The sequence below is a fragment of the Caretta caretta genome, chromosome 5 (genome assembly GCF_965140235.1).
Source record: "Caretta caretta isolate rCarCar2 chromosome 5, rCarCar1.hap1, whole genome shotgun sequence".
Lineage (NCBI taxonomy): Eukaryota > Metazoa > Chordata > Testudines > Cheloniidae > Caretta > Caretta caretta.
Window position 1 is genome coordinate 1,387,620 of NC_134210.1, and position 26,387 is coordinate 1,414,006.

At 59.1% G+C, this 26,387-nt stretch overlaps 1 protein-coding gene across 2 annotated transcripts in view; it reads right to left on the reverse strand.

Annotated features, from left to right (window-relative positions):
- The window catches only part of FAM221B (family with sequence similarity 221 member B), a 29,777-nt gene extending 17,852 nt beyond the window's left edge, over positions 1-11,925 (reverse strand). Inside the window, exons 1-5 of one of the 2 annotated variants that reach the window (XM_048834701.2) lie at positions 11,538-11,925; positions 10,327-10,470; positions 10,002-10,112; positions 8,776-8,979; positions 7,458-7,577 (exon numbers count right to left, since the gene is read on the reverse strand). In XM_048834701.2, the coding sequence (XP_048690658.2) occupies positions 7,458-7,577; positions 8,776-8,979; positions 10,002-10,112; positions 10,327-10,470; positions 11,538-11,856 (898 nt within the window). In that variant the 5' untranslated portion in view covers positions 11,857-11,925. The remainder of the gene's footprint in view (positions 1-7,457; positions 7,578-8,775; positions 8,980-10,001; positions 10,113-10,326; positions 10,471-11,537) is intronic. The other variant, XM_075128236.1, reaches the window with a different exon arrangement.
- Between the last annotated feature and the right edge of the window lie 14,462 nt (positions 11,926-26,387).

The following is a 26,387-nucleotide window of genomic DNA, read 5'->3' on the forward strand; positions in this document are numbered from 1 at the left end:
GCACAGCTCCACCAGGTCACTCTTAAGGCGTTTAGCGTACATCTCCCTGCTGGCCACTCGCAGGCCGGGCAGCTTCCCACGGTTTCCAGGAAAAGCCCTTAGTGTGCCAGTCCTTCTTGAGGTCACCACCTCTTTGCCAGGGTCGAGCTGCAGACTCCTCCGCCCCTGGGACCGCTCGCTGCAATCCCCCGGGGGACCCTGTTACTGCAAAAGTCTTTCTCTCTGGTCACACATTCCCAGGGGTTAGCCGCCCCCCGAAACCGTCTCTCTCTGAATCTTCAGCACGCCTGGTCCCCGTCAATTCCCCTTCGTTTTACTGTTCCCCAGTCACTTACTGCAGGAAGCGCCGTTCACGGGGTGCAGTAGATCCCACCGCTGCCACCAGTTGTCGCGGAGTGTGGGGGAGTCCAGGCCCTGCACCCCTCTTCCTGGGATCCACTGAGACTCTCAGCCAGCCAGTAAAACAGAAGGTTTATTGGACAACAGGAACACAGTCCACAACAGAGCTTGTGGGTACAACCAGGACCCCTCAATCACGTCCTTCTGGGGGAGCAGGGAGCTTAGACCCCAGCCCTGGGGTTCCCTGTGTTCCTCTCCCCAGCCTCCCAAACTGCCAACCAAACCCACCCAGCAGGTTCCCTGCTGCAGCCTCTGTTCACCTTCCTGGGCAGAGGTGTTACCTCCCCCTCCCCCTCCTGGCTCAGGTGACAGGCTCTCAGGTCTCCCATCCCCAGGGCACATTCCCAGGTCAACACTCCCCCCTCCCTGCTGAGTCACTTCGTCACATCGCAGACGTGGTTGTCTGGCTCACTGCCCCCCAAAATGGACCCAGCTGAGGGGTCCCGTTCTCTGCACCTGCAAGCTCTGTTTTAGACCATGTTCCTGTCGTCTAATAAACCTTCTGTTTTACTGGCTGGCTGAGAGTCACGTCTGACTGCGAAGTTGGGGTGCAGGACCCTCTGGCTTCCCCAGGAGACTGGCCAGCTGAGGCACGCCACTCAACCACAAAAAGTACTGGCCCAGATTCGGCATACAGAGACCGGTGTATGGCTCTTTGGAAGCGCCTGCATCAAGCCATTCCCAAAGTGTGGTCTCCTAAAACAAACTGGACAGCAATACGTTGCTGTAAGCAAGGGCAAGGAGAAAGCCCAGGCGACTATAGGTCCCGGCTAACTGATATTTTCCTACAACATTCAGGAATACAAGAGCCCGATGTAAATGGGCAGGGGGCCTTGGCACACGCATTTGTTGATGGTCTTCTCCCTGCCACAGGCAGCATGTTAAAACGAATAAGTGTGGGATGGGAGACTGAAACCATGGACAAATTGCTGGCAGTAGCAGAGCATTGCCACCGCACTTTAAAAGGAAAGGAGGAACAGTCCTCCCAAAAGTTAATGGCTCTGCAGATACAGCATTATTCAGGACTAAGCAGACCACACCGGGGACAGGGACGGGGTTGCGGAAGGGGGCGGGGGGCTGGATTAACTGCGGTTTGTAACTACTGTAAACAGCCTGGACACTGGAAAAAAGAGTGTCCAAGACGACCTAATAATTGTATGGGAAATCAAGTGAACCCCCGCTGGTTCCTCCAGCTGATCCCCAACCCTATTTTTCACCCCAACAATGACGGGATGCTGGGGAACCTCACAAAGTTTTAGCTCCCTTATTACCTCTGTCCCCTACTGGAGAATGTGTCCTGACTGTAAATGATCTCTCTCTCCCTTTCCTTGTTGATACTGGAGCTTCTCTTTCTACAATCCGCACCACTGACTTGCCTGAGGTTCCCCGATCTGGAAAATCTGTGTCTGCTGTTGGCATTACAGGGATCCCTACCTCTTTTCCCCTCTCAAAACCTTTGTCTGTTCAGGTCGGTCCCCTCTCTGAGGAGCATGCATTCCTCCTCTCTGATTCCACCCCTGCAAACCTTCTGGGACGGGACTTGCTATGCAAACTTGGCTGTTCTATTTACTGCTCACCTCTCCTCTGCTCGCCTCACTAGGTATGAACTTTTGCTGCTTTCAGCCTCACATATCACTAGTAAGCGCTGCTCCCGGTTAAACCCTGCTACCCTCCTTCCTTTACCTAGTGATGGTGAATCCCATGACTGCCTTGCAACTGTCTCCGCTATCACTGTCCCACGCCCCGCCCTTTCAGATATACCTCTCCCTAACTCTGACCTAGTATTATTCACTGATGGGTCCTGTTATAGAAATGACCAAGGCCACCTTCTTGCAGGGTACGCTGTGGTCTCTCTCTCTGAGACCATAGAAGCTGCGCCCTTACCCTCTGTGACCTCTGCCCAGGTGGCTGAACTGATTGCCCTCACCCGTGCCTGCTTTCTACCCGAGGGGCTCTCTGCCACTATTTTTACTGATTCTCGGTATGCCTTTGGGGTTGTGCATGACTTTGGCACCCTTTGGCAGGCTCAAGGTTTTCTTACCTCTACTGGTACCCCATCAAGAATGGCCCCTACATTGCCGCCCTCCTGTAGGCAGTTTTACTACCGTCTGCCTTGGCAATTGTTAAGACACCGAGGTGGCAAAAGGTAATGCACTTGCTGATGCTGCTGCAAAACATGCTGCCACTATAAAACCTTCACCAGAAGCGTTTCTTGGTCCCCTCTCTGTCTCTGTAACGCCACCATCCCTGTCTCATCTCGCTCAGCTCCAGGATTCTGCCCCAGAAACACAGAGAGACTCCTGGAGTGCTTTGGGTTGCTGTTTGCAATCTGAAAAGGAGTACTTGTGGCACCTTAGAGACTAACCAATTTATTTGAGCATGAGCTTTCGTGTAGCTCACGAAAGCTCATGCTCAAATAAATTGGTTAGTCTCTAAGGTGCCACAAGTACTCCTTTTCTTTTTGCGAATACAGACTAACACGGCTGTTCCTCTGAAACCTGTTTGCAATCTGATTCCCTTTGGCCATCGCCCACCGGTACCTTTGTAGCCCCCCCTCACTCTACCCGTCTCTAGCCGCCCTGCTACATGGTGTTTCGCATGTCGACAAGGAGGGGATGGTCTCTGCTATGAGTAAGGCGGGGTGGTGGGCTCCCCATTTCAGCTCCTTTGCAACCCGCCACTGTGCCGCTTGTGTTACTTGTCAAAGCCACAATGTAGGCAAATCTGTAAAAGTAACACAAGGGTTCCGGGGTTTGCCTCAAGCACCTTTCCTACACTGGCAACTTGATTTTATACAAATGCCAAAGTGTCAGAAATATGAATTCATTTTAGTTATGTCTGTTTTCGGGTTGGATTGAAGCCTTTCCCTGTCGCAAAGCTGATTCATTGTCTGTTGCAAAATGTCTGTTAAACCACATTATCCCTACCAAGGGAATTCCTGCCACTTTGTCTAGTGACCGGCGAACACATTTTACTGGAAAAATTGTTCAACATCTAAACCAGGTCACCCACCTGTTGCACTGCCCTTACCATCCACAGAGTGCAGGGGCAGTTGAAAGGCGAAATGGTGTGCTTAAAAATAAGCTGGCAAAAATCTGTAGCTCCACAGGGTTAAACTGGCCAGCTGCTTTACCACTGGCCCTTATGGAAATTCGGTCATCCCCGTCCCAGAGACACAAATTGAGTCCATTTGAAATCATCATGGGACGCCCTATGCGAACAATGGCTACTATTACCCCAGCCCCAGACCTAAACCTAACTCACAGCACGCTCCTCCAGTACTGCAAAGGGTTAATGCAAGCTGTGAGCTCCTTCCATTCGCAGGTGCGAGCAGCTTGGCCGAGGGAACCCACCTCTGCTGCCTGTCACACTCCTGAGCCTGGTGAGTGGGTCTGCCTGCGGCACCACCTTCGGAAGCACGCCTTGGATCCCCGGTGGAAGGCTCCATACCAGGTACTGCTCACCACCCAGACAGCAGTGAAGTTATCCGGCATCGCTGCATGGAGCCACGCCTCACAGTGTAAGCCAGCGCCACCTCAAGGGGACCAAGCACCTCTGCAAGACCACGCCGAACCAGCTTCAACCCCAGAAGACAAAGAGGAACAGCCTGCAATACCTTACAATCTGCGCTCTCATAAGGGTTGCCAGAAGCAGAGGGTAGGCAGACAGCAGGACCCAACAAACAAGAAGCAGTAGTGAGCCTAGGGCCTGCTGCCTGGTGGACGTAAAAACATGACTGCAGTTCCCTCGAAAGGGGTTGTCGGAACCAGAAAGGGTCCTGCTTCCAACATGTGTCCTTTGAGAAGCTTAATCCTCAGCTACTGTGTCCTGAGGGTCTGGGGAATCCAGAGTGCTAATCTAATGTTGTTAAATGTCACCAGTGAAAGTAATGAAAAAGAACGATTGATGTATGGAATCCAGTAAGTCATTGGTCATGGGCGTAGCCTTGACCAAAAGGGGGGATTGTGGAAGTATAACATTGTATAAGGGGACATGCTGGATACATTGTATATGAGAGGGCATGCCAAAACATGTTACAAAGTATCTGAGGGAGCACACGTAGGGACAGTTAGCTTTTGAATGGAGAAGCAATTAAGATAGAGCCAGCACGTGGAAGAAGCAGGCATCAGAATGGAAGGTGTGAAGGGCAATTAGTTAAGTTAACTGGAAGCTGTTAAAGGAGATTGTTAAGGGTGGCAGGTAATTGAAGATATGTGACTGGTCTCAGGGATCTCGAAGGGTGGTGACTAAAATCTTTTTCTTCTTTTCTCTGTAACTTCTCTGTAACTCGTTCTCCAAAAAACTGTATAAATTAAGAGACACAAGCCCCACTCGGGGGGCTCACTTCTAAATGTATTAGCAGAGCAGCTTTGCTAATAAAACAGAGTGGTCTGATAAATTGTGAGTCTGAGTCAAACTTTGACAGGACGCCCTAATCTGACTGTCCACCGGGTGCAGACAGGGTCGCACCCGCCGATAAGATGCTCCCCCTTCCGAGTCACAGGGAAAACTGCTCAGGACCTGGAAAGAGAGGTCCGGGACATGCTGGCTTTGGGGGTGATCCAGCCATCTGCCAGCCCTTGGGCCTCGCCGGTGGTGCTGGTCCCCAAAAAGGACGGGTCGGTCCGGTTCTGTGTGGACTATCGGAAGCTCAATGCCATCACTGTATCGGATGCCTACCCCATGCCCAGGCCGGACGAACTCCTAGACAAGCTGGGAGGAGCTCGGTACCTCACCACCATGGACCTTACAAAGGGCTACTGGCAAGTGCCGCTGGATGCAGATGCCCGGCTGAAATCGGCCTTTATCACCCCTCTGGGGCTCTATGAGTTCCTGACCCTGCCTTTCGGCCTCAAGGGAGCGCCGGCCACCTTCCAGCGCCTGGTGGACCAGCTCCTGAGGGGGATGGAGAGTTTTGCCGTGGCGTATATTGATGACATCTGTGTCTTTAGCCAGACCTGGGAGGACCACGTGTCCCAGGTTAGACAAGTGCTGGACCGACTCCAGGGGGCTGGGCTGACTGTAAAAGCGGAGAAGTGCAAGGTGGGGATGGCGGAAGTATCTTACCTGGGCCATCGGGTGGGGAGCGGCCGCCTAAAGCCGGAACCAGCTAAGGTGGAGGTGATCAGAGACTGGCCCGCTCCCCACACCAAAAAGCAGGTCCAAGCCTTTATTGGGATGGCAGGATACTACCGAAGATTTGTGCCCCACTTTAGCGCCATAGCCACCCCCATCACGGAGCTATGCAAGAAGGGGAAGCCAGACAAGGTGGTCTGGACCGAGCAGTGCCAGGAGGCTTTCCGGGCGCTGAAGGAGGCTCTGGTCAGTGGCCCAGTTCTGGCAAACCCAGACTTTGACAAGACCTTTGTGGTGTTCACCGACGCCTCAGACACGGGACTGGGGGCGGTGTTAATGCAGGAGGATGAAAAGGGGGAGAGACACCCCATCGTGTACCCGAGCAAGAAGTTCCTACCCCGGGAGCAACACTACGCGGCCATCGAGAAGGAGTGCCTGGCCATGGTGTGGGCCCTCAAGAAACTACAACCCTATCTGTTCGGTCTCGAAAGGGGGAGAGATGTGAGGATGTGACGCAGCAGGGAGGGGGGAGTGTTGACCTGGGAATGTGCCCTGGGGATGGGAGACCTGAGAGCCTGTCACCTGAGCCAGGAGGGGGAGGGGGAGGTAACACCTCTGCCCGGGAATGTGAAGACAGGCTGCAGAAGGGAGCCTGCTGGGGGGGTTTAGTTTTCAGTTTGGAGCTGGGTGGAGGAACACAGGGAACCCCAGGGCTGGGGTCTAAGCTCCCTGCTGACCCAGAAGGACTTGACTGAGGGGTCCTGGGTGTACCCACAAGCTCTGTTTTAGACTGTGTTCCTGTTGTGCAATAAACCTTCTGTTTTACTGGCTGGCTGAGAGTCTCAGTGAATCCCAGGAAGAGGGGTGCAGGGCCTGGACTCCCCCACACTCCGTGACACGGGGCTCAGCATGGGGGGGCCACACCGCCTCCCCATGTACAAAGAGCAGGCCCAGTGCCTAGTGCTGGAGGGGGCTGTGTGATGAAGTGGGACTTTTCTTAATGTTTCCTCTGAATAGTGTGGGGGTGCCTCAGTTTCCCCTAGGCAGTTCTTAAGTATCTCAGGGATCGGGTAAGGGTGTATGATCATTGCAGAGCCCTAGAGGGCAGGTATGTGCAGTGGTCTGGACACAGAGAATGGCCGACATCCTGTTTCCTGGCAACTGGTGGCCTGGGCCCTTCCCCCCTGCAAGGTGAGAGATAAAGGGTTGGAGAAGAAAGGAATCAGGTGACCTCCTGGCCCAGGAAAGGGGAAAGCCCAGAGGAGGAGGGTCTGGAGAGAGTTTCAGTTTGGGGCTGGCTGGGGACATGGAGTGAAGTGCAGACGGGGTTGTCTGGCTCCTGGCCCCCCAAAATGGACCCAGCTGAGGAGTCCTGTTCTCTGCACCTACAAGCTCTGTGTTAGACCATGTTCCTGTTGTCTAATAAACCTTCTCTTTTATTGGCGGCTGAGAGTCCCATCTGACTGCGGAGTTGGGGGGCAGGACCCTCTGGTTTCCCCAGGACCCCGCCTGGGCGGACTCACTGTGGGAAGCGCATGGAGGGGCAGAGGAGGCTGAATGCTCCGAGGTCAGACCCAGGAAGGGGGAAGCCGGGGGAGCTGTGTGTCCTGCAGACAGGCTGCTCCCAGAGAGGAGACTTCCCCAGAGTCCTGCCTGTCTTCGTAGGGTGCAGTTCCAGAGCATCGCCCGGGGACCCCGTGACAGGCTGTGCAGGGAGAATGTTGCGGGGGGGCGGGGGCCAGACATGCCTGGGGCTCCGTGCCAGCTACTTTGTCCCAGGACAGGCGTGTCCCTGGGGCTACGCCGGGGGTGACAGCGCTGCCATGGGGCAGGGCAGTGGGGGTTCTCCCCAGGGTGATAAGCCCTGGGGCTCCAGGGGTGACTGAGCTGGGGGTCGCACTGCCATGGGCCAGACCCTATGTGCTGCCATGGGAGCGAGGGGGGGAGAGGCCAGGCATGTGCACCCCCCACGCTGCGCATACCAAAGGGCCGGCCCCCTTTTCTGCGAGTCTCGGCCGTCTCGAAGAAGGTCTCGTGCTCCTCCCAGCGCCGGTCGCAGGCTGCACACAGGAAGTTGGACTCAAAGCAGACGCACCAACAGCCTGTGTGGGGAGGGCAGGGCTCAGCCCGGTGGGGATTCAGGGCCCCTGGGTTTTGGCCAGAGCATCCGAGAGTCCCCAGCACCCTCCCTCACCCTCCCCCTAGCACTGGCAGCCTCCAGCCAGAGCACACCCAGCCACAGGCACCAGGGAGACACTTTCTGTGCCACACGGTTGGCAGGAAATGCCCAGGGGACATGCAGTGACAGCTCACGTGCACACACGCACGTGCACACGGTGACAGGCCACATATACATGCACACACGCACACACAGACACCCCACAGACACACACACACACATTCACACAGAGTGACAGCCCACACGCACCCCCACCCCCACATGTACACACACAGTGACAGCCTGTGATGAAGCAGGACTGTTCTTAATGTTTCCTCTGAATAGTGTGGGGGTGCCTCAGTTTCCCCTAGGCAGTTCTTAAGTATCTAGGGGGTGGAGTAAGGGTGTATGATCATTGCAGAGCCCTGGAGGGCAGGTGTGTGCAGGGGTCTGGACACAGAGAATGGCCGACACCCTGTTTCCTGGCAACTGATGGCCTGGGCCCGTCCCGCCTGCAAGGTGAGAGCTAAAGGGTTGGAGAACAAAGGAATCAGGTGCCCTCCTGGCCCGGGAAAGGAACAAAGCCCAGAGCAGGAGGGGCTGGAGGGAGTTTCAGTTTGGGGCTGGCTGGGGACGAGGTCTGGCTCCCGGCCCCCCAAAATGGACCCAGCTGAGGGGTCCTGTTCTCTGCACCTACAAGCTCTGTGTTAGACCATGTTCCTGTCATCTAATAAACCTTCTGTTTTACTGGCTGGCTGAGAGTCCCGTCTGACTGCGGAGTTGGGGGGCAGGACCCTCCGGTTTCCCCAGGACCCCGCCTGGGCGGACTCGCTGTGGGAAGCACACGGAGGGGCAGAGGAGGCTGAATGCTCCGAGGTCAGACCCAGGAAGGGGGAAGCCGGGTGAGCTGTGTGTCCTGCAGACAGGCTGCTCCCGGAGAGGAGACTTCCCCAGAGTCCTGCCTGGCTTCGTGGGGAGCAGTTCCAGAGCATGGCCCGGGGACGCCGTGACACAGCCCGTGTGCATACTACCCACACACACGCACACGCACTCGCAGTGACAGCCCACATGTCCACCCCCCCGGCAGGCACGCACACGCTCTCTGCCCCGCGGCCGCACTCCCGGCCCGTAGCTGCCCCCACCTGCGGCTCGACAGGCGCGGCGGGCGCTGGGCGCGTGCTCCTCGTGGCTGTGCTGGCAGCGGCATGTGGCCCGCCAGGTGGAGGGGTCGAAGCCAGCTCTCCTCCTCAGCCAGAACTCGCCCACGTCCTCGGGCCGGGAGGGGATGAAGATGAAGCTCTGACATTTGCAGCTGGGCACGATGCAGGGCATCCGCGCCCGCGTCTCTGCAGAGCAAGTGCCCGTCACCCCTTGGGCCACACACAGCAAGCCCTCCCCACCCCCGGGGAGAGCCCCAGGAACTGTCCGGGGGGCACTGCCCCATAGAGCCCTGCAGGCTGGGGTGCACGGGTGCTGAGCTGGGGGCACTGCCCCATAGAGCCCCCCAGGCTGGGGGGGGGGCAGGCTCTGAGCTGGCAGTCTGGGTGTGGGAAGGGGGAGAGTCTCTTCGGGGCTTGGCTGTCTCTAGGATCCCCGCTCTGCCCCAGAGAAAGCCCAGCCTTTGAACACTGCCAGGCTGCTGCTAAGGAGACCTGCCTGCTCTATGAAGGGCCCCACCCCAGCACCCCCTGCCCCACAGCCTGGGGCCAACAGAGGAGGGGACCGAGCAGCAGACAAGCTCAGAGGCAGCAGGAGGGGATTGGAGCTGGGTGTGCAATGAGGGACCCCTGCCCTGGCCCTGGGGGATGGGCACACGGGCTCCATGGGATAGAGTGGGGCTGACCCATCACTGCCAGCCTAGAGTGCACGAGGCTGGCGGGGAGCAGGGCCAAGAGGGGAACTGGTGCCTGGAGAGCTCACACACTACCCCTAGTTCCTGCCAGCCCTTCCCCACTGAACCCGGGCAGCCCAGACCCCCGACACAGGCCTGGTGCTCCCCCGCCTCCACCAGCCCTACCCCATGGCGCCTCACTACCCCATACTCACCAACACGGGCCTGGTGCTCCCCAGACCCCACCAGCCCTGCCCCTCGACACCCAGGGACCCCGTACCCCCTAGTGCCCCACCAGGCCCTGCCAGCCCTGCCCAATGGCACCCCCGGGCATACGGTACTCACCAACATGGGCCTGCCAGCCCTTCTGCATGACACCCGGGCACCCCGTACCCCCTGACACAGGCCTGGCACCCCCCCAGGCCCCACCAGCCCTGCCCCAGAGCACCCGGCTGCCCCGTACTCACCAACACGGGCCTGGCACCCCCCCAGACCCCGCCAGCCCTGCCCCAGAGCACCTGGCCGCCCCGCACCTACCGACATAGACCTGGTGCTCCCGCAGGAGGTGCCCGCAGAAGCACTTGGAGAGGTCACCCACGCGGAAGCAGTCCCACAGATACTCGGGGCAGCGCCAGCCGATGTAGAGACCTGTGGGCAGGAGGGGGTCAGACCTGTCCAGGATCCTCCATCTCCTGCGCTGGTGGCCCCAGCCAGGTCCTGGGCTCCCGAGTTACATGCTGCGCCCCCTTAGTCCCAGGCTAGGCTCCCTGGCCTCTCCTGAGCCCCCCAGCTCCAGCCCGCGGGGCTCGGCACCATTCCCCAGCGAGCAGAGGGGTCCTGCGCCCCCCGCGAAGGGCCCTACCTGTCTGCATGGCCTTGAGGGCCGCCTCCCTCTCCAGGTGGAACAGCTCCTGCACCTCCCTGCCGAACTGCTCCCGGTGCATGGCCTTGGCCACCGCCACCAGCTCGGCCCTCCTGGCCGGGACGATGGGCCGCACCGAATAGCCTGGGCAGAGACGGGGCGGGGTGAGTGGGCAGGGGCAGCCTCCCCACCTGGGACCCTCCCCGACCCATGGGGCCTGGCCCGGCTCTCTGAGCCCAGGCTCTGCATGGGACTGACTGCCCGGAGCCCCCACTCAGGGTAGCAGAGCTGGCAGCCAGCCCACCCTGGCTCTGCCGGTGCCCCTCACTTCCAACCCACACCCCACTGCTAGCCGCCCTGGGCGCCCCGTAGTCCTGCCGGTGGCCCTCACTTCCAACCCACATCCCCCTGCTAGCCCAGCCCTGGGCACCCCATAGTCCTGCCGGTGGCCCTCAATCCCAACCCACACCCCGCTGCTAGCCCAGCCCTGGGCTCCCCACAGTCCTGCCGGTGCCCCTCAATCCCAACCCACACCCCCCTGCTAGCCCAGCCCTGGGGGCCCTTCACCCCACAACACCGCTGATGCCCCTCACTCCTGACCCACACCCCGCTGCTAGCCCAGCCCTGGGCTCCCCACAGTCCTGCCAGTGCCCCTCACTTCCAACCCACATCCCCCTGCTAGCACAGCCCTGGGCGCCCCATAGTCCTGCCGGTGGCCCTCAATCCCAACCCACACCCCACTGCTAGCCCAGCCCTGGGCGCCCTTCACTCCACAGCACTGCTGATGCCCCTCACTCCTGACCCACACCCCCCTGCTAGCCCAGCCCTGGGCTTCCCAAACATAGCCCTGCCGGAGCCCTCAACCCTGATCTGCAGCCTCTGCTACCCAAGCTAGGGGGTTCCCCTACTCCTGGACCCCTCAATCCCCATTCATCGCCTTGGGTGCTGGGGCACGTTTACACCCTCTTCTCCTAGCCATGCCCCTCCCCCAGCCTTTTACCTGGCAGGGCGTGGGGCTCAGGGTTGGGGGGAGATCGGCTGGGTCAGAGCCGGGAGGTCGCGCTGGTGCTGGAGGCGGCTTCGCAGCCCTGGATCCCGAGGCCTCAGCTCACCCCATCGAGGGGAGATGGGGCCCCGTGGCCCATTCGGCCCTTGGCATTGCCGGCCCCAGCGCCAGCTCTGGGTTACTCCCGGGGGTGGGGGTGACCTACCCACAACCGCTGTCTTCGCTGCTTTCTTCTTCGTGCCCCCCAGGGGCTTGTGCTTCGTCTGGGTGTGGATGTCGGTCACTTCCACCTCCTCCTGGTCCTCCTCCTCGTCGGCCTCCACCCCAGCCCCAGCCGGCTCCTCGTGGGACGGGCCCGAGGGCTCCTGGCCTGGCGGGGGGGACGGATCCGAGGGCTCCTCGGCCGGCAGGGGGGACGGGCCCAAGGGCTCCTGGCCTGGCGGGGGGGACGGATCCGAGGGCTCCTCGGCTGGTGGGGGCGACCAGCCCCCCTTGCCCTCCATGCTGGACTCCTCGCCCTCCATGGCTGGTTCTGCCCAGACAAAGGGTGGGCCAAGCCTGGGGCCTGGGGCCAGCTGTTGTTGGATGCTAGGTTACGGCTGTTGTCTGTTGCTAGGTAACTGCGGTGGCCGTGGTGACTCTGGGAGCAGCCCAGGGATTGGCCAGGGAGAGAACTGGGCTGCGTGATACCCCCTGACTGGCCCAGCTCTGATAGCCCCCTGGGGGACAGGGCTGCGGGGTCACAGGGGCAGCACCCCAGGTCCCTGCAGGGATGTGGGGTCACAGTGCTGGTTTCATGATTGCCCAAGGGGGAATCAGATACCAGGGTGATGGGTGCAGGAGACTGACAGGCGGGGGAGGCAGGTGTGGGGTCAGAGGGGCCGGGGGTTACTGGGGAGCAGAGTGATGTTTTAATTAGGAGGGGCAGTATGGGGAAGTGGTTAGAGCAGGGGGCTGGGGCCAGGACTCCTGCGTTCTGTTCCCAGGCTCCGTCTAGGTTACACAGGGATGCTAATCTACTGGGGGGGGGGCGGGTGTGCGGTGCCCCAGCAGAGCACTCTACAGCACAGCAAGGAGGCCCCGTTCCCACAACAACAGGAAGGGGGGCCATCCCCAAAGCAACAGGAACAATGGGAAGGAGGATCAGGCAGGGGTAGGCTCAGGGTAGTGCTGAGGTCAACGTACTTGGGTTGATGCAGTGTTAGTGTAGACACCGTGTTGCTTATGTAACCTTTCCGCCAGGTGGAGCCGGCAGCAACCAGGGCCGGGTTCCATGTCTAGAGGTTCCTTTCCATCCATCCAACACAGAACCGGCTCGAGCCCCCACCCAGTGACCTGGGACAATTACACCCCAGCTCTGGGCACCTCTTGTCACGGAGTCCCTGGGCGATGCTCTGGAACTGCTCCCCATGAAGCCAGTCAGGACTCTGGGGCAGTCGCCTTTCTGTGAGCAGCCTGTCTTCAGGACACGCAGCTCACTCAGCTTCCACCTTCCTGGGTCTGACCTCGGAGCATTCAGCATCCTCTGCCCCTCCGTGCGCTTCCCACAGCGAGTCCGCTCAGGTGGGGCTCCTGGGGAAGCCAGAGGGTCCTGCACCCCAACTTCGCAGTCAGACGTGACTCTCAGCCAGCCAGTAAAACAGAAGGTTTATTAGACGACAGGAACATGGTCTAACACAGAGCTTGCAGGTGCAGAGAACGGGACCCCTCAGCTGGGTCCATTTTGGGGGGCAGTGAGCCAGACAACCACGTCTGCACTTCACTCCATGTCCCAGCCAGCCCCAAACTGAAACCCCCTCCAGCCCCTCCTCCTCTGGGCTTTGTTCCTTTCCCGGGCCAGGTGGTCACCTGATTCCTTTGTTCTCCAACCCTTCAGCTCTCAACTTGCAGGGGGGGAAGGGCCCAGGCCATCAGTTGCCAGGAAACAGGGTGTCGGCCATTCTCTGTGTCCAGACTCCTGCACACACCTGCCCTCTAGGGCTCTGCAATGATCATACACCCTTACCCCACCCCCTAGAGACTTAAGAACTGCCTAGGGGAAACTGAGGCACCCCCACACTATTCAGAGGAAACATTAAGAACAGTCCCACTTCGTCACATCTCTCCCCCCCTTCGAGATCAAACTGAGCGGGGTCACTTTAGCCGGTGACCTGGGGAAGTTCGAAGCCACCAACGTTCCCATGGATGCCCCAGCATCTCTCCCATTCCTTGGTAGGAGTTACACCAGGCCCTTCCAGTTTCACGCCCTCCCTTAGGTCAGGGGTGGTCGATAGCACTCGCAGGCCGCATGTGGGAAGGTTTATGCAGCCCATGCCCTTTGGCCACCCCAAGAATGTCTCCACATTGACCATCACCTTCTGCTCCCACTGGAGGTCCGGGGGGCCTGGCCCCAGGAAACTCCACACAGACATATAGGTTGGGGTCAGGAGTGGGAGCCCGTCCACATCCCCAACCATCTGGCTGACGGAGTCTATGGCCTTGGGACCCAGCAAGGGAGCCAGACACCGGGGCTTTTCCGCAGGGTCCCCTTGGTTCAAATCGCCAGCCTGCTCAAAGGCAGTGAGGTGGGCATCCACACACCCCCCCCCTTAACCAGGGGCAGCAATTTAGTCTCGAGGTTCCCTGCGGAACTGGCCCCCCGGGATCTATCCCCACTCACCCCTGGGAGGTCCCCTAGGCCTCTCCACTCCCCCACCGCCAGTTCATCCTGCTGCTGCTTCTGCAGCTCTTTCTCGGGCTCTCGCTGTCTCCCACGGTCCTCTTGCTCTCTCAGACTCCGCTCCAATCCCGTCCGTCTCGATCCCCCGATGGGGAACCCGATCGTGAAGACCCTCGTCTGGTCGGGGACAGGAGTCTTGGCGATGCCTGGCTCCCGCTCCAGCTGCTCCCAGATCCTGCTATAGCCCCAGTTGGGGTCAGGAATCTGTTCCTTAGAGCGGTCATCCTCCTCCAGCTGCACGATTAACTCTGCTTTGGTGAACTTTCCAACGCTCAACCCTCTCTTTTTGCACAGGGTTACAATGTCCTTCTTAAGGAGACGGTGACAGGCCATCACTCCGCTCCTCCCAAGTTGTTGTGGACTCACAGGCCCGTGTGTTCTCAGCTCCCCACGGTTTCCAGGGAGAACCCCTAGTGTGCCAGCCCTTCTCGAGGTCACCACCTCTTTGCCAGGGTCGAGCTGCAGACTCCTCCGCCCCTTGGACTGCTCGCTGCAATCCCCAGGGGAACCCTGTTACTGCACAGTCCTCGCTGGTCACACACTCCCAGGGGTTAACCGCCCCCCGAAACCGCTCCTCTCTGAGCCTTCAGCAGGCCTGGTCCTCGGCAATCCCCCTTCGTGTTACTGCTCCCCAGTCACTTACTGCAGGAAGCACCATCCACGGGGTGCAGTACATCCCACCGCTACCACCAGTTGTCACGGAGTCCCTGGGCGATGCTCTGGAACTGCTCCCCATGAAGCCAGTCAGGACTCTGGGGCAGTCGCCTTTCTGTGAGCAGCCTGTCTTCAGGACACGCAGCTCACTCAGCTTCCACCTTCCTGGGTCTGACCTCGGAGCATTCAGCATCCTCTGCCCCTCCGTGCGCTTCCCACAGCGAGTCCGCTCAGGCGGGGCTCCTGGGGAAGCCAGAGGGTCCTGCACCCCAACTTCGCAGTCAGACGTGACTCTCAACCAGCCAGTAAAACAGAAGGTTTATTAGACGACAGGAACATGGTCTAACACAGAGCTTGCAGGTGCAGAGAACGGGACCCCTCAGCTGGGTCCATTTTGGGGGGCAGTGAGCCAGACAACCACGTCTGCACTTCACTCCATGTCCCAGCCAGCCCCAAACTGAAACCCCCTCCAGCCCCTCCTCCTCTGGGCTTTGTTCCTTTCCCGGGCCAGGTGGTCACCTGATTCCTTTGTTCTCCAACCCTTCAGCTCTCAACTTGCAGGGGGGGAAGGGCCCAGGCCATCAGTTGCCAGGAAACAGGGTGTCGGCTATTCTCTGTGTCCAGACTCCTGCACACACCTGCCCTCTAGGGCTCTGCAATGATCATACACCCTTACTCCACCCCCTAGATACTTAAGAACTGCCTAGGGGAAACTGAGGCACCCCCACACTATTCAGAGGAAACATTAAGAACAGTCCCACTTCGTCACACCTCTGAGAGGCAAAACTTCCCCCCTCACAAGCACAGAGTCCGAGGGTAGAAAAGAAACTTGTAATAAAAGGAGGGAAGTAACTCGGAGTGAATTTGGGAAAACACCACACACAGGGTTCATAAACCTAAACCATGAGTAAAGACCCACCCCCAAGTAGGTCTGGCAGTGCCCTTTTCCCCTCAGGGTCTTAGCTCCAGCAACCCAAAAGTCCCTTTCACATGCCAGGCCCGACCCTTCTCTGCACCCCCCTCACAGTTGCTGTCCTCGGTCAGTGCAGACCCAGAGTTCACCTCTCCCCTGCGTGGGGTAAAGAGGCACCTTACTCGCTCCGCTGCTTGGGCACTCGCTCGCTGCTTCCACTGGCCACCTGCTCACCGCTGCACCAGCCACTCGGTCACCAGCCGACTGTCAGTCGCCTTCTGCCTCTCGGCTGTGACCTTGGCACATCCGTCTCTGAGTGATTGCCAGCTCTGTGCAGGCTGCCCCATCTCAAGGGATTCCAGCTCTCAGTGGTTTTAGCTCTTAGCAGGCAGGGCAGAAACACAGTCCTACTGCAACCCGTTCCAGCTCTGACTGGGCATTTAACAGAACAAAGAGGCGCCTAAGGAAGCCTATTTAGCTCTATTCTTTGAGCAGTGGAGGGAGCAGACCAGGGAGGCCCCTGCAGTGTACGCAGCCTCCAAGCTGGGGAAACCTGCTTCCACCCCTGTTACTGTCAGAGGACTCTGACATTCAAGCTCCCGACTTAATCAGGTTCTTGCAACTGAGGGGGACAGGTTGAGCACACTCCTGGTTTCCTGTATTCCTACAATAATTACAGTGTTGGTAACCATATTTCACTACCCCGGAGTTCAGCACTAAGGTGATTTGTACCCAACATCAGCCACAGTTGATCACTTTTTGCTGCATATGTAAGCAGAGTAGGAACATAAACACAGCCAAGTCTCCCCCTCCCAGCTAGCCGTCAGGGAAGCAGTGATTCAGCCCCTGCTTACACTTGCATTGACTGTTGCTGCCTTTCAGAAGCCATCCCACAATGCCCGCCACTGACAGCTAAATTGGCACATGCGCTCCTGGTGAGAACGCACACCACCAACACAAGGAGTGTAGTGTGGATGTGTAAAACTGATTCACTGATGCAGTGGCCGTACGTCAGTGTAACTTAGGTCAACTTAATTTTGTAGTGTAGACTTGCCCTTACCCTGCCCTGAGAGCAAATAATCCTTTTCCACCCACTGGATAACATTGCAGCGCATTGGGGAAACTGAGACACACACAGGCTTCATAAAAATATTACAAACCATTCCCCCTTCATCACAAAGGGTCCCTGTATAAACAACTCCTTGCCCTACCCCAGAGGGGCCACATCTCAGCACTGGGCAAAGGGTCCCTTCATGAACAACCCTGTGCCCCACCCCAGAGGTGACGGCATCTCAGACCCAAGCGAGGGGTCCCTGTATAGACAACCCAGTGCCCAGAGGCAGTTACAGAGGGGCAGGGATCCAGGCTGTCCCAGGGCACTCTGGTGGGGATGTGCAGTGAGGCTGACTGGCCTTCCGCCCCACTTGAGAGCGAGGGACCACTACAGCATGGGGCCGCAGCAGCTCTGACGTCTTAGAAGCCGATATTCCAAGTGCTTAGCTGCACCCCCTGCCCTGCGCTCTGGGTGGTGGGTATTTCAGCCCCTTCTTGATGGGTCTCGGGCCAAGTCTGGCTGCAGGATGGTGTTAAAGATTCTCTAATTGATCCTCTGACCCCGTTCGCCCTTGCAGCCTGTGCCCATGGAGCTCAGAGCCACAGTGCAGTGTGGAGATGGAACAGCCCCATGACACTAGCAAGCCAGATGCCAGCTCATGCCAAGGTCCCCAGGTCTCAGCTGAACACTGACAAGTACTTGGATGGCCCAAGTCTGACTCACCTGGGTGTTAGTGTCATTAAAATAGGTTGTTAAAATAGGTGTTAGAGTTATAGGGATGTGACGTTATTGACATAAACTATGACCGTATAGATCATTGTTGCAACCACTATTATATATTTGCAACAAATATTGTACAAAGGTTGTCATGTGAGGTGTCTCTGAAAAGCTTATGATTTGCTGGTTAGGATGATGCTGTCTGTCTGGGTGTATCATTTTTGTAGTTGAAGTTATGAATATAGGCTCTGTACTTGTATCTCAAATGTATTTGATTCCAAGTAGCCTCAGTGAAGCATTTGGTCAGCTTCTCGAGAAAGGACTATTCTCAGTAAGGGCCCAATCAAGAAACAATTAACTGACAATGGACTTTGGGAGATGCCAATCCACATCTGAGCTTTCCTGGGAACGTTAAAACTAACATGTAAACATGGCATCCGCCTGCAAAGAACTGAGTCATGCATGGACATGTGACTTGCCCATGGGACACCAGACTCCATCTTGCTGCTGTGGTGTCCTTCCATGGGCAGAGGATATAAAAGACCCTGAAAACTCCTCCATCTTGTCTTCAATCCTGCTTCTGACATCTGGAGGGACTTTGCTACAAACTGAAGCTCTGAACAAAGGACTGAAAGACCCATCCCAGCTGTGGATGTTCTCCAGAGACTTGATTTGAACTGGAAGTTTATTCCATCCTTGCTGCAAGGCTGAACCAAGAGCTTTGCCATGACTGTATGTCATTGATTCCATGTAACCAATTCTAGCTCTCATCTGTATTTCTTTCCTTTTATGAATACACCTTTAGATTTTAGATTCTAAGGGATTGGCAACAGGGTGATTTGTGGGTAAGATCTGATTTGTATATTGACCTGGGTCTGGGGCTTGGTCCTTTGGGATCGAGAGAACCTTTTTTCTTTTACTGGGGTATTGGTTTTCATAACCGTTCATCCCCATAACGAGGGGCACTGGTGGTGATACTGGGAAACGGTAGTGTCTAAGAGAATTGCTTGTGTGACTTATGGTTAGCCGGTGGGGTAAAACCAAAAGTCCTCTCTGTCTGGCTGGTTTGGTGCCTTATACGTGGAGAAAACTCAGCCTGGGTCTATGTGACGAAGTGGGACTGTTCTTAATGTTTCCTCTGAATAGTGTGGGGGTGCCTCAGTTTCCCCTAGGCAGTTCTTAAGTATCTAGGGGGTGGAGTAAGGGTGTATGATCATTGCAGAGCCCTAGAGGGCATGTGTGTGCAGGAGTCTGGACACAGAGAATGGCCGACACCCTGTTTCCTGGCAACTAATGGCCTGGGCCCTTCCCCCCCTGCAAGGTGAGAGCTGAAGGGTTGGAGAACAAAGGAATCAGGTGACCACCTGGCCCGGGAAAGGAACAAAGCCCAGAGGAGGAGGGGCTGGAGGGGTTTTTTCAGTTTGGGGCTGGCTGGGACATGGAGTGAAGTGCAGACGTGGTTGTCTGGCTCACTGCCCCCCAAAATGGACCCAGCTGAGGGGTCCCGTTCTCTGCACCTGCAAGCTCTGTTTTAGACCATGTTCCTGTCGTCTAATAAACCTTCTGTTTTACTGGCTGGCTGAGAGTCACGTCTGACTGCGAAGTTGGGGTGCAGGACCCTCTGGCTTCCCCAGGAGCCCCGCCTGAGCGGACTCGCTGTGGGAAGTGCACGGAGGGGCAGAGGATGCTGAATGCTCCGAGGTCAGACCCAGGAAGGTGGAAGCTGTGTGAGCTGCGTGTCCTGAAGACAGGCTGCTCACAGAAAGGCGACTGCCCCAGAGTCCTGACTGGCTTCATGGGGAGCAGTTTCAGAGCATCGCCCATGGACTCCGTGACAGTCTGTAACTGCCCTGCTCTAAGCAATTTGTCCTGAATTGACACTCTCAGAAGTGTCCCACCAAAGGCAGCATTGTTACAAGGGATGTGTTACGGTTTGGACTTTATTGCATGCTGGTGAGTTGGTGTTAGTTTCTCCAATAACATCTGTGTCCCTCATTGTAAGCACCAGACGCTTCAGGCCCCTGTGCTCCGGGGATGTGGAAAATTTGGAAAACATCCAGTGGAGGGCAACAAAACTGATTAGGGGACTGGAACACATGACTTATGAGGAGAGGCTGAGGGAGCTGGGATTGTTTAGTCTATGGAAGAGAAGAAAGAGGGGGGATTTGATAGCTGCTTTCAACTACCTGAAAGGGGGTTCCAAAGAGGATGGCTCTAGACTGTTCTCAGTGGTGGCAGATGATAGAACGAGGAGTAATGGTCTCAAGTTGCAGTGGGGGAGGTTTAGGTTGGATATTAGGAAAAACTTTTTCACTAGGAGGGTGGTGAAACACTGGAATGGGTTACCTAGGGAGGTGGTGGAATCTCCTTCCTTAGAGGTTTTTAAGGTCAGGCTTGACAAAGCCCTGGCTGGGATGATTTAGTTGGGGATTGGTCCTGCTTTGAGCAGGGGGTTGGACTAGATGACCTCCTGAGGTCCCTTCCAACCCTGATATTCTGTGATTCTATGAACCACGCTGAGTCTCTGTGGGAGTCAGGCCAGCCAGCCCCAGCCAGCCAAGGCAGAGCGCTCTGGGAAGGGAACCACAGGAGGAAGGGACCTGCCTGGCCCAGGGGCGGAGTGTGGGTGTGGGTGGGGCCACTCTAGGCTGTTTGGGAGGGCACAGCCTACCCTTGCCTATGATATCCACCACCCGTGGTTCAGATGCTCAATAAACCTTCTGTTTCCCCGGCTGACTGAGAGTCACGTCTGACTGCGGAGTTGGGGGGCAGGACCCTCTGGCTTCCTCAGGAGCCCGCCTGGGTGGACTGGCTGTGGGAAGCGCACGGAGGGGCAGAGGATGCTGAATGCTCGAGGTCAGACCCAGGAAGGTGGAAGCTGGGTGAGCTGTGTGTCCTGCAGACAGGCTGCTCACAGGAAGGCGACTGCCCCAGAGTCCTGCTTGGCTTCACAGGGAGCAGTTCCAGAGCATCGCCTGGGGACACTGTGACAAGCTCCCATTACAAAGATTGGTAAGTTGGGCAAGCCAGACGAGGGGGTCTGGACCGAGCAGTGCCAGGGGGGCTCTCTGAGCACCGAAGGAGGCTATAACCCAGGGGCTGGGGCTGGTAAACCCAGACTTGGACAAGCCCTTTAGGGTGTTCACAGACACACCTCAGGCGCAGGGCTGGGCGCGGGGCTGATGTAGGCTGATGCAAAGGGGGAGCGACACCCCATTGTGCACCTGAGCAAGAAGCTGCTTCTCTGGGAGCAGAACTACGGGGCCATCGAGAAGGAACGTCGGGCCCTGGGTTGGTCTCTTAAAAAGCTGCAGCCCTGTCTATTTGAGTGGCATTTTGTGGTGTACACTGACCACTCGCCCTGACGTGGCTGCACCGGCTGAAAGGGGCCGATGCCAAACTCCTAGGGTGGAGTCTGATCTGCCAGGATGATCATATGGGGGTGGTCCATGTTAGGAGGAGCATGAATGTTATAGGTGATTCGTTGTCCCGAAGAGAGGGGGCCCTGAACTTCCCCAGGCTACTGGCTGGAGTGACCCCGCTCAGTTCAGACTCGAACGGGGGAGAGATGTGCCAAAGGTGGGGATGTTTGTAGTGTTCTACGTGAATAACGTGTGCACGCCTCAGTTTCCCTGTGTGCTGCATGTTTAAGAATGTGGCGGGAAAGGGGTTTGTTGTTGTAGAGGACCAGGTGTGACCTCGCCAAGCAGCTGGGACCCCCAGACAACGGCCTGGAGATGGGGAACCCCAACAACTGCTGCCCTGGTGACTAAGAGGCCCACCCCCGCTTGGGAGCCAGGGGTTCTGGCCAGAGGGGAACAAAGGACGGAAGAGAGAGGGCCCCAGTGACCTGTTTACCTGGGACAGAAGACAAAGGGCAGGGGAGGAGCTGTTGGGAGAGATGATACAGGATGCCTTGGCTGGAAGGAGGCGTCTCTGGGCTGGGAGGGGAGAGCAGCCAGAGCCCCCCTGGATGTGGGACGGCCCTAGATGTGCTGGGCTGAGGGAGGCCAGGCCTGAGGCCAGAGAGTTTCCTGTGTTGCGTACAGACGTTCAATAAACCCTCCTGTGTTATGCTGTCTGAGAGTCGCTCCAGCCTAGAGATCAGGGGGATTATTCCTCTGGCCGTGGAGGCCCTGGGGGTCCAGAGCGAGGGGGCTCCCCAAGGGGGCCCATGGCAGAGACAAGCGGGATAAGGCTCAGAGAGGTGCGGTTCCAGGAGGCAGAGGGGCTTAACCCCCGAGAGTGAGTGGACCCCCAAGAAGAGCTGTCACACTGAAGGGGGTTCCCCTCAGGGACCGTACGGGGTCAGGAGAGAGCACGAGTCCTGGGAGTCCATGACAGGACCTCCTAGCTGTGATGTGAGGCTTCTGGCAGGGCAGGACAGAGGAGGCAGGAGCTGGGAGGGGAGTCCGTCCCTCATTTTAAAGAGAAGTTAAAGGCTAGGATGGACTTAGTGCATCCGACCTTGAAAGGCGTCTCGGAAAGCGCAGTGTGACAGGCAGCATGATGGGACCCCTGGCGCATGCTCAAAGGAAAAGGGAACAAATCCCGCTACAAAGGGGGCCGGTATCTCACTGCTGCTTGCACTCTGGGGGGCATGGCAAGAGATCCCCCCTGCTCCACGTGGCTTAGGCCTAAGGACACACAGAGCTGGCTTTTATAGACACTTCTATTACTCTTTGAAACCTACAACTGGGACTGGTTTGTGTGTTTGTTTGTCTTTAACCTTGTCAATGCCTCTTTTATTTCCCTTTCCTAGCCATCAGCCTGGCCAGAGTTCATTACATAACTGGCTGCAGCCGCTAGCTTTGGGGAGGGATCTAGGGGCCATGATGGGGCCCTTGGCCCTGGCAGTAACCGGAATAGTGCTGTGATTCGTGGTGAGAGGGACCATCTGTGACACAGCAGGGATGGGGGAGTGTTGACCTGGGAATGTGGCAGGGGGGTTTCACTGGGGATGGGAGACCTGAGAGCCTGTCACCTGAGCCAGGAGGGGGAGGGGGAGGTGACACCTTTTCCCCAGGAAACTGGACAAAGGCTGCAGGAGGGAGCCTGGGGGGGGGGGGGGGTGTTGGTTTCAGTTTGGGGCTGGGTGGAGGAACGCAGGGAACCCCAGGGCTGGGGTCTAAGCTCCCTGCCCCCCAGAAGGACTTGACTGAGGGGTCCTGGGGGTACCCACAAGCTCTGTTTGGGACTGTGTTCCTGTTGTCCAATAAACCTTCTGTTTTACTGGCTGGCTGAGAGTCACAGTGATCCCAGGAAGAGGGGTGCAGGCCCCGGACTCCCCCACACTCCGTGACACCATCCGTCCCAGGGAGCTGATGACAGCGCGGCACGCCCACGGGGACTGTCTGGGACTCCAGCGGTGCCTGAGGGTTCACACGTGATACTTGGTTAGTGACTTCTAAGAACCGGCCTCACAGTCGGTTTGGGGGGTGCCCTTGGTTCCCAGCGGGCTGTCCTGAGGCTGGTTCCATGCTCGGGAAGCAGGAATCTTTTGGTGGGGTCCCCCCACCCACACAGCACACGGGCCCCCTTGAGCTTGGGGCCCTAAGCAATTGCTTAGTATGCTTGTGCCTAGCGACGGCTCCGAATGCAGGACAGCTTGACCGCACTGACGAGGTCACACTCCCCCGTTCCACCGGGCTCCCGGGGGCTCTAACGAGGTCACGTTCCCGTTCCACCGGGTTTTCGGGGGGCTCTAACGGGGTCACACATCCCCCTCTCTGGGGGCTCTAACGAGGTCACATGTCCCCATTCTGTGGCGCAATTGACCTGGGGGCCGCAACGCGGCCTTTGGCCCTGGCAGTAAGCGGAATAGTGCCGTGATTCGCGGTGAGAGGGACCGTCTGTTTCGCGGCTGGCGGAAGAGGTCGGTGCATCCTGGCCAGCTCTGTGCTGTTTCCCCATCAGGGAGCACTGCCTGCCCGGGGATCCTGCGCTCGACCATGAGGCCGGGTCTCTGGGGGAAATACTAGGCAAACCAGCTAACCAGGGACTGTGGGATCTGCATACCCCTGCCCCACACCTCCCTCCCTGCCCTGCAGCTGAAGCCCCACAGCCGCCCCACCCCCCGCCAGCCGTAGGGCCCGCTGGCGACCAGTGTGGCTAATCAGTCGCAGGGTTACCAGAGCGAAACCAGAGCCATCATCCTTGGTATTGCTAATGCCTCTCGATTCCCAGCTGGGATCAGGGCCCCATCGGGCCTGGGGCCCTACACAGCCCAAGAGGGATCAGGGGCCCATCAAGCTGGGTGCCTCACAGGCCCCAACAGGGATCAGGGTCCCGGGGCTGGGGCTCATGGGGTTGGTGGGAATGGGCCATTGGGACTGGGGCCAACAGGAAGGGCCCTGGGCTGATGGAGCAGGGGCTGCAAACTGTCAATGGCCAGACAGGGGTAAGTGTCCCCATAGAGCTGGGTCTCCAGTCTCTGACAGTGACTATGTGACCCGGGCCCGGCTCCATGGGGCCCACTGCACGTGCCCAAGGACCTTCTCCCACAGCGATTGGGCCCATTGTGCCCCCCGAGTGCCGATGCCCCGCTCTGGCCCAGCTCTCTGTGGCGTGTTTGCAGCATGCCCAGCCCCAGCCTCTTGCACTGCCCCCAGGGGCTCTTCAGCCCCTCTGGCTGCACAGCAGGGCCTGGCGGGCACCTCCCCTGCCTGGCCTGGCCACCCGAGCCCCCGCTCCAGTGTGGGCTGCTGTGAAATCCCAGGACCACGGGCCACCCCGCCAGGCCCCCACGCCAGAGGCTGCAGCTGCTGCTGAGGAAGGGCCTCGGGGCAGGCCGTGGGCAGCTGTGTGTTCACACTCATGGGCCCAGAGCCTCCCTCTGCAGCTGCGCAGCCGCGGGCACGGTCCGAGAGCAGTGAGAAGGGCTGGCGAGGGAGGGCATCTCCTCAGGCGACCAGAGCCCCAGGGTCATTCCGTGCGCCAGCCAGCACAGCTTCCCCTGGGGCCAGCGTCATGGTGCGGGGAGCCTGGAGGGCTTCGCCCCCAGGCCAGCAAGACTGGTGGACGTTACTGACTGAGGGACAAACACACCCAGTGCGCGCACACCCAGGGCCCCAGGGCATCACCCCAAGGCACTATGACCTCACCCCCGGGCCCCATGACCTCACCCCCGGGCTCTATGACATCAGCCCAGGGCCCAGGACCTCACACTCACCCCTCAACTCCTCCTTTCCCTCCCACTGACTTTAAGGGGAGCAGGCTGGGCTCTGGGGCAGCGCAGGGGATAGACCCCAGGCTACGGCGTCCCAGCTAGGTCCCACCACTGGGCCTCTCCCAGTAATGGCAGAGCCGTAACCTCCCTCCATGGGCCGAGTGTGAATGCAGGCTGAACACTGGAGCCCACGTTCTGACACGAACGCGGGAGCCCAGACGCACCCCCGGCTGCCTCCTTTGTGGGAGCTCATGGGACATCGTTGTGCCAGATCCCAGCCGTGGAGAACCACGTGCCGCAGCCTCCCCTTCCGGACCCACTCAGCTCCCGGCACGGACCGTCCCGAAGAGCAAATCTCCCGGCAGGAGCATGAGGCCCGGTGCCCTGCACGCTCCACAGGGCTGCGACAGGCCCTGATCCCACGTCAGGTGCCAGGTGTCACCCAGCCCCGCCTCCATTCCCCTGCTCTGCCCCACCTCCACCCCACTCCCTCCCCCCAGCCCCACTCCGCCCCATCCCACCCCAACCCGCCTCCATTCCCCTGCTCTGCCCCACCTCCACCCCACTCCACCCCATTCCCTCCCCCCACCTCCGCTCTGCCCCATCCCACCCCAAACCGCCTCCATTCCCCTGCTCTGCCCCACCTCCACCCCACTCCACCCCATTCCCTCCCCCCACCCCCGCTCCGCCCCATCCCACCCCAACCCGCCTCCATTCCCCTGCTCTGCCCCACCTCCACCCCATCTCACCCCATTCCCTCCCCCCACCCCTGCTCCGCCCCATCCCACCCCAACCCACCTCCATTCCCCTGCTCTGCCCCACCTCCACCCCACTCCACCCCATTCCCTCCCCCCAGCCCCGCTCTGCCCCATCCCACCCCAAACCGCCTCCATTCCCCTGCTCTGCCCCACCTCCACCCCACTCCACCCCATTCCCTCCCCCCAGCCCCACTCCACCCCATCCCACCCCAACCCGCCTCCATTCCCCTGCTCTGCCCCACCTCCACCCCACTCCACCCCATTCCCTCCCCCCGCCCCTGCTCCGCCCCATCCCACCCCAACCCACCTCCACTCCCCTGCTCTGCCCCACCTCCACCCCACTCCACCCCATTCCCTCCCCCCGCCCCTGCTCCGCCCCATCCCACCCCAACCCACCTCCACTCCCCTGCTCCGCCCCACCTCCACCCCCATCTCACCCCATTCCCTCCCCCCACCCCCGCTCCGCCCCATCCCACCCCAACCCACCTCCATTCCCCTGCTCTGCCCCACCTCCACCCCCATCTCACCCCATTCCCTCCCCCCGCCCCTGCTCTGCCCCATCCCACCCCAACCCGCCTCCACTCCCCTGCTCCGTCCCACCTCCACCCCACTGCACCCCATTCCCTCCCCCCGCCCCTGCTCCGCCCCATCCCACCCCAACCCACCTCCATTCCCCTGCTCCGCCCCACCTCCACCCCCATCTCACCCCATTCCCTCCCCCCGCCCCTGCTCTGCCCCATCCCACCCCAACCCGCCTCCATTCCCCTGCTCTGCCCCACCTCCACCCCATTCCCTCCCCCCGCCCCTGCTCCGCCCCATCCCACCCCAACCCACCTCCATTCCCCTGCTCTGCCCCACCTCCACCCCCATCTCACCCCATTCCCTCCCCCCACCCCCGCCCCGCCTCCACCCCATTCCCGCCCCGGCCGCCGGGCAGCGGGGAAGCAGCGGCCCCTGGAGCAGCAGCAGGGGCGGGCCGACGCGGTGAGTGGCAGCGGCTTGGCCAATCGTCGGCGGTCTGCAGGGCGATCGGCGTGCGCCGGGCCAATGGGCAGGCGCGGGGCCTGACGTC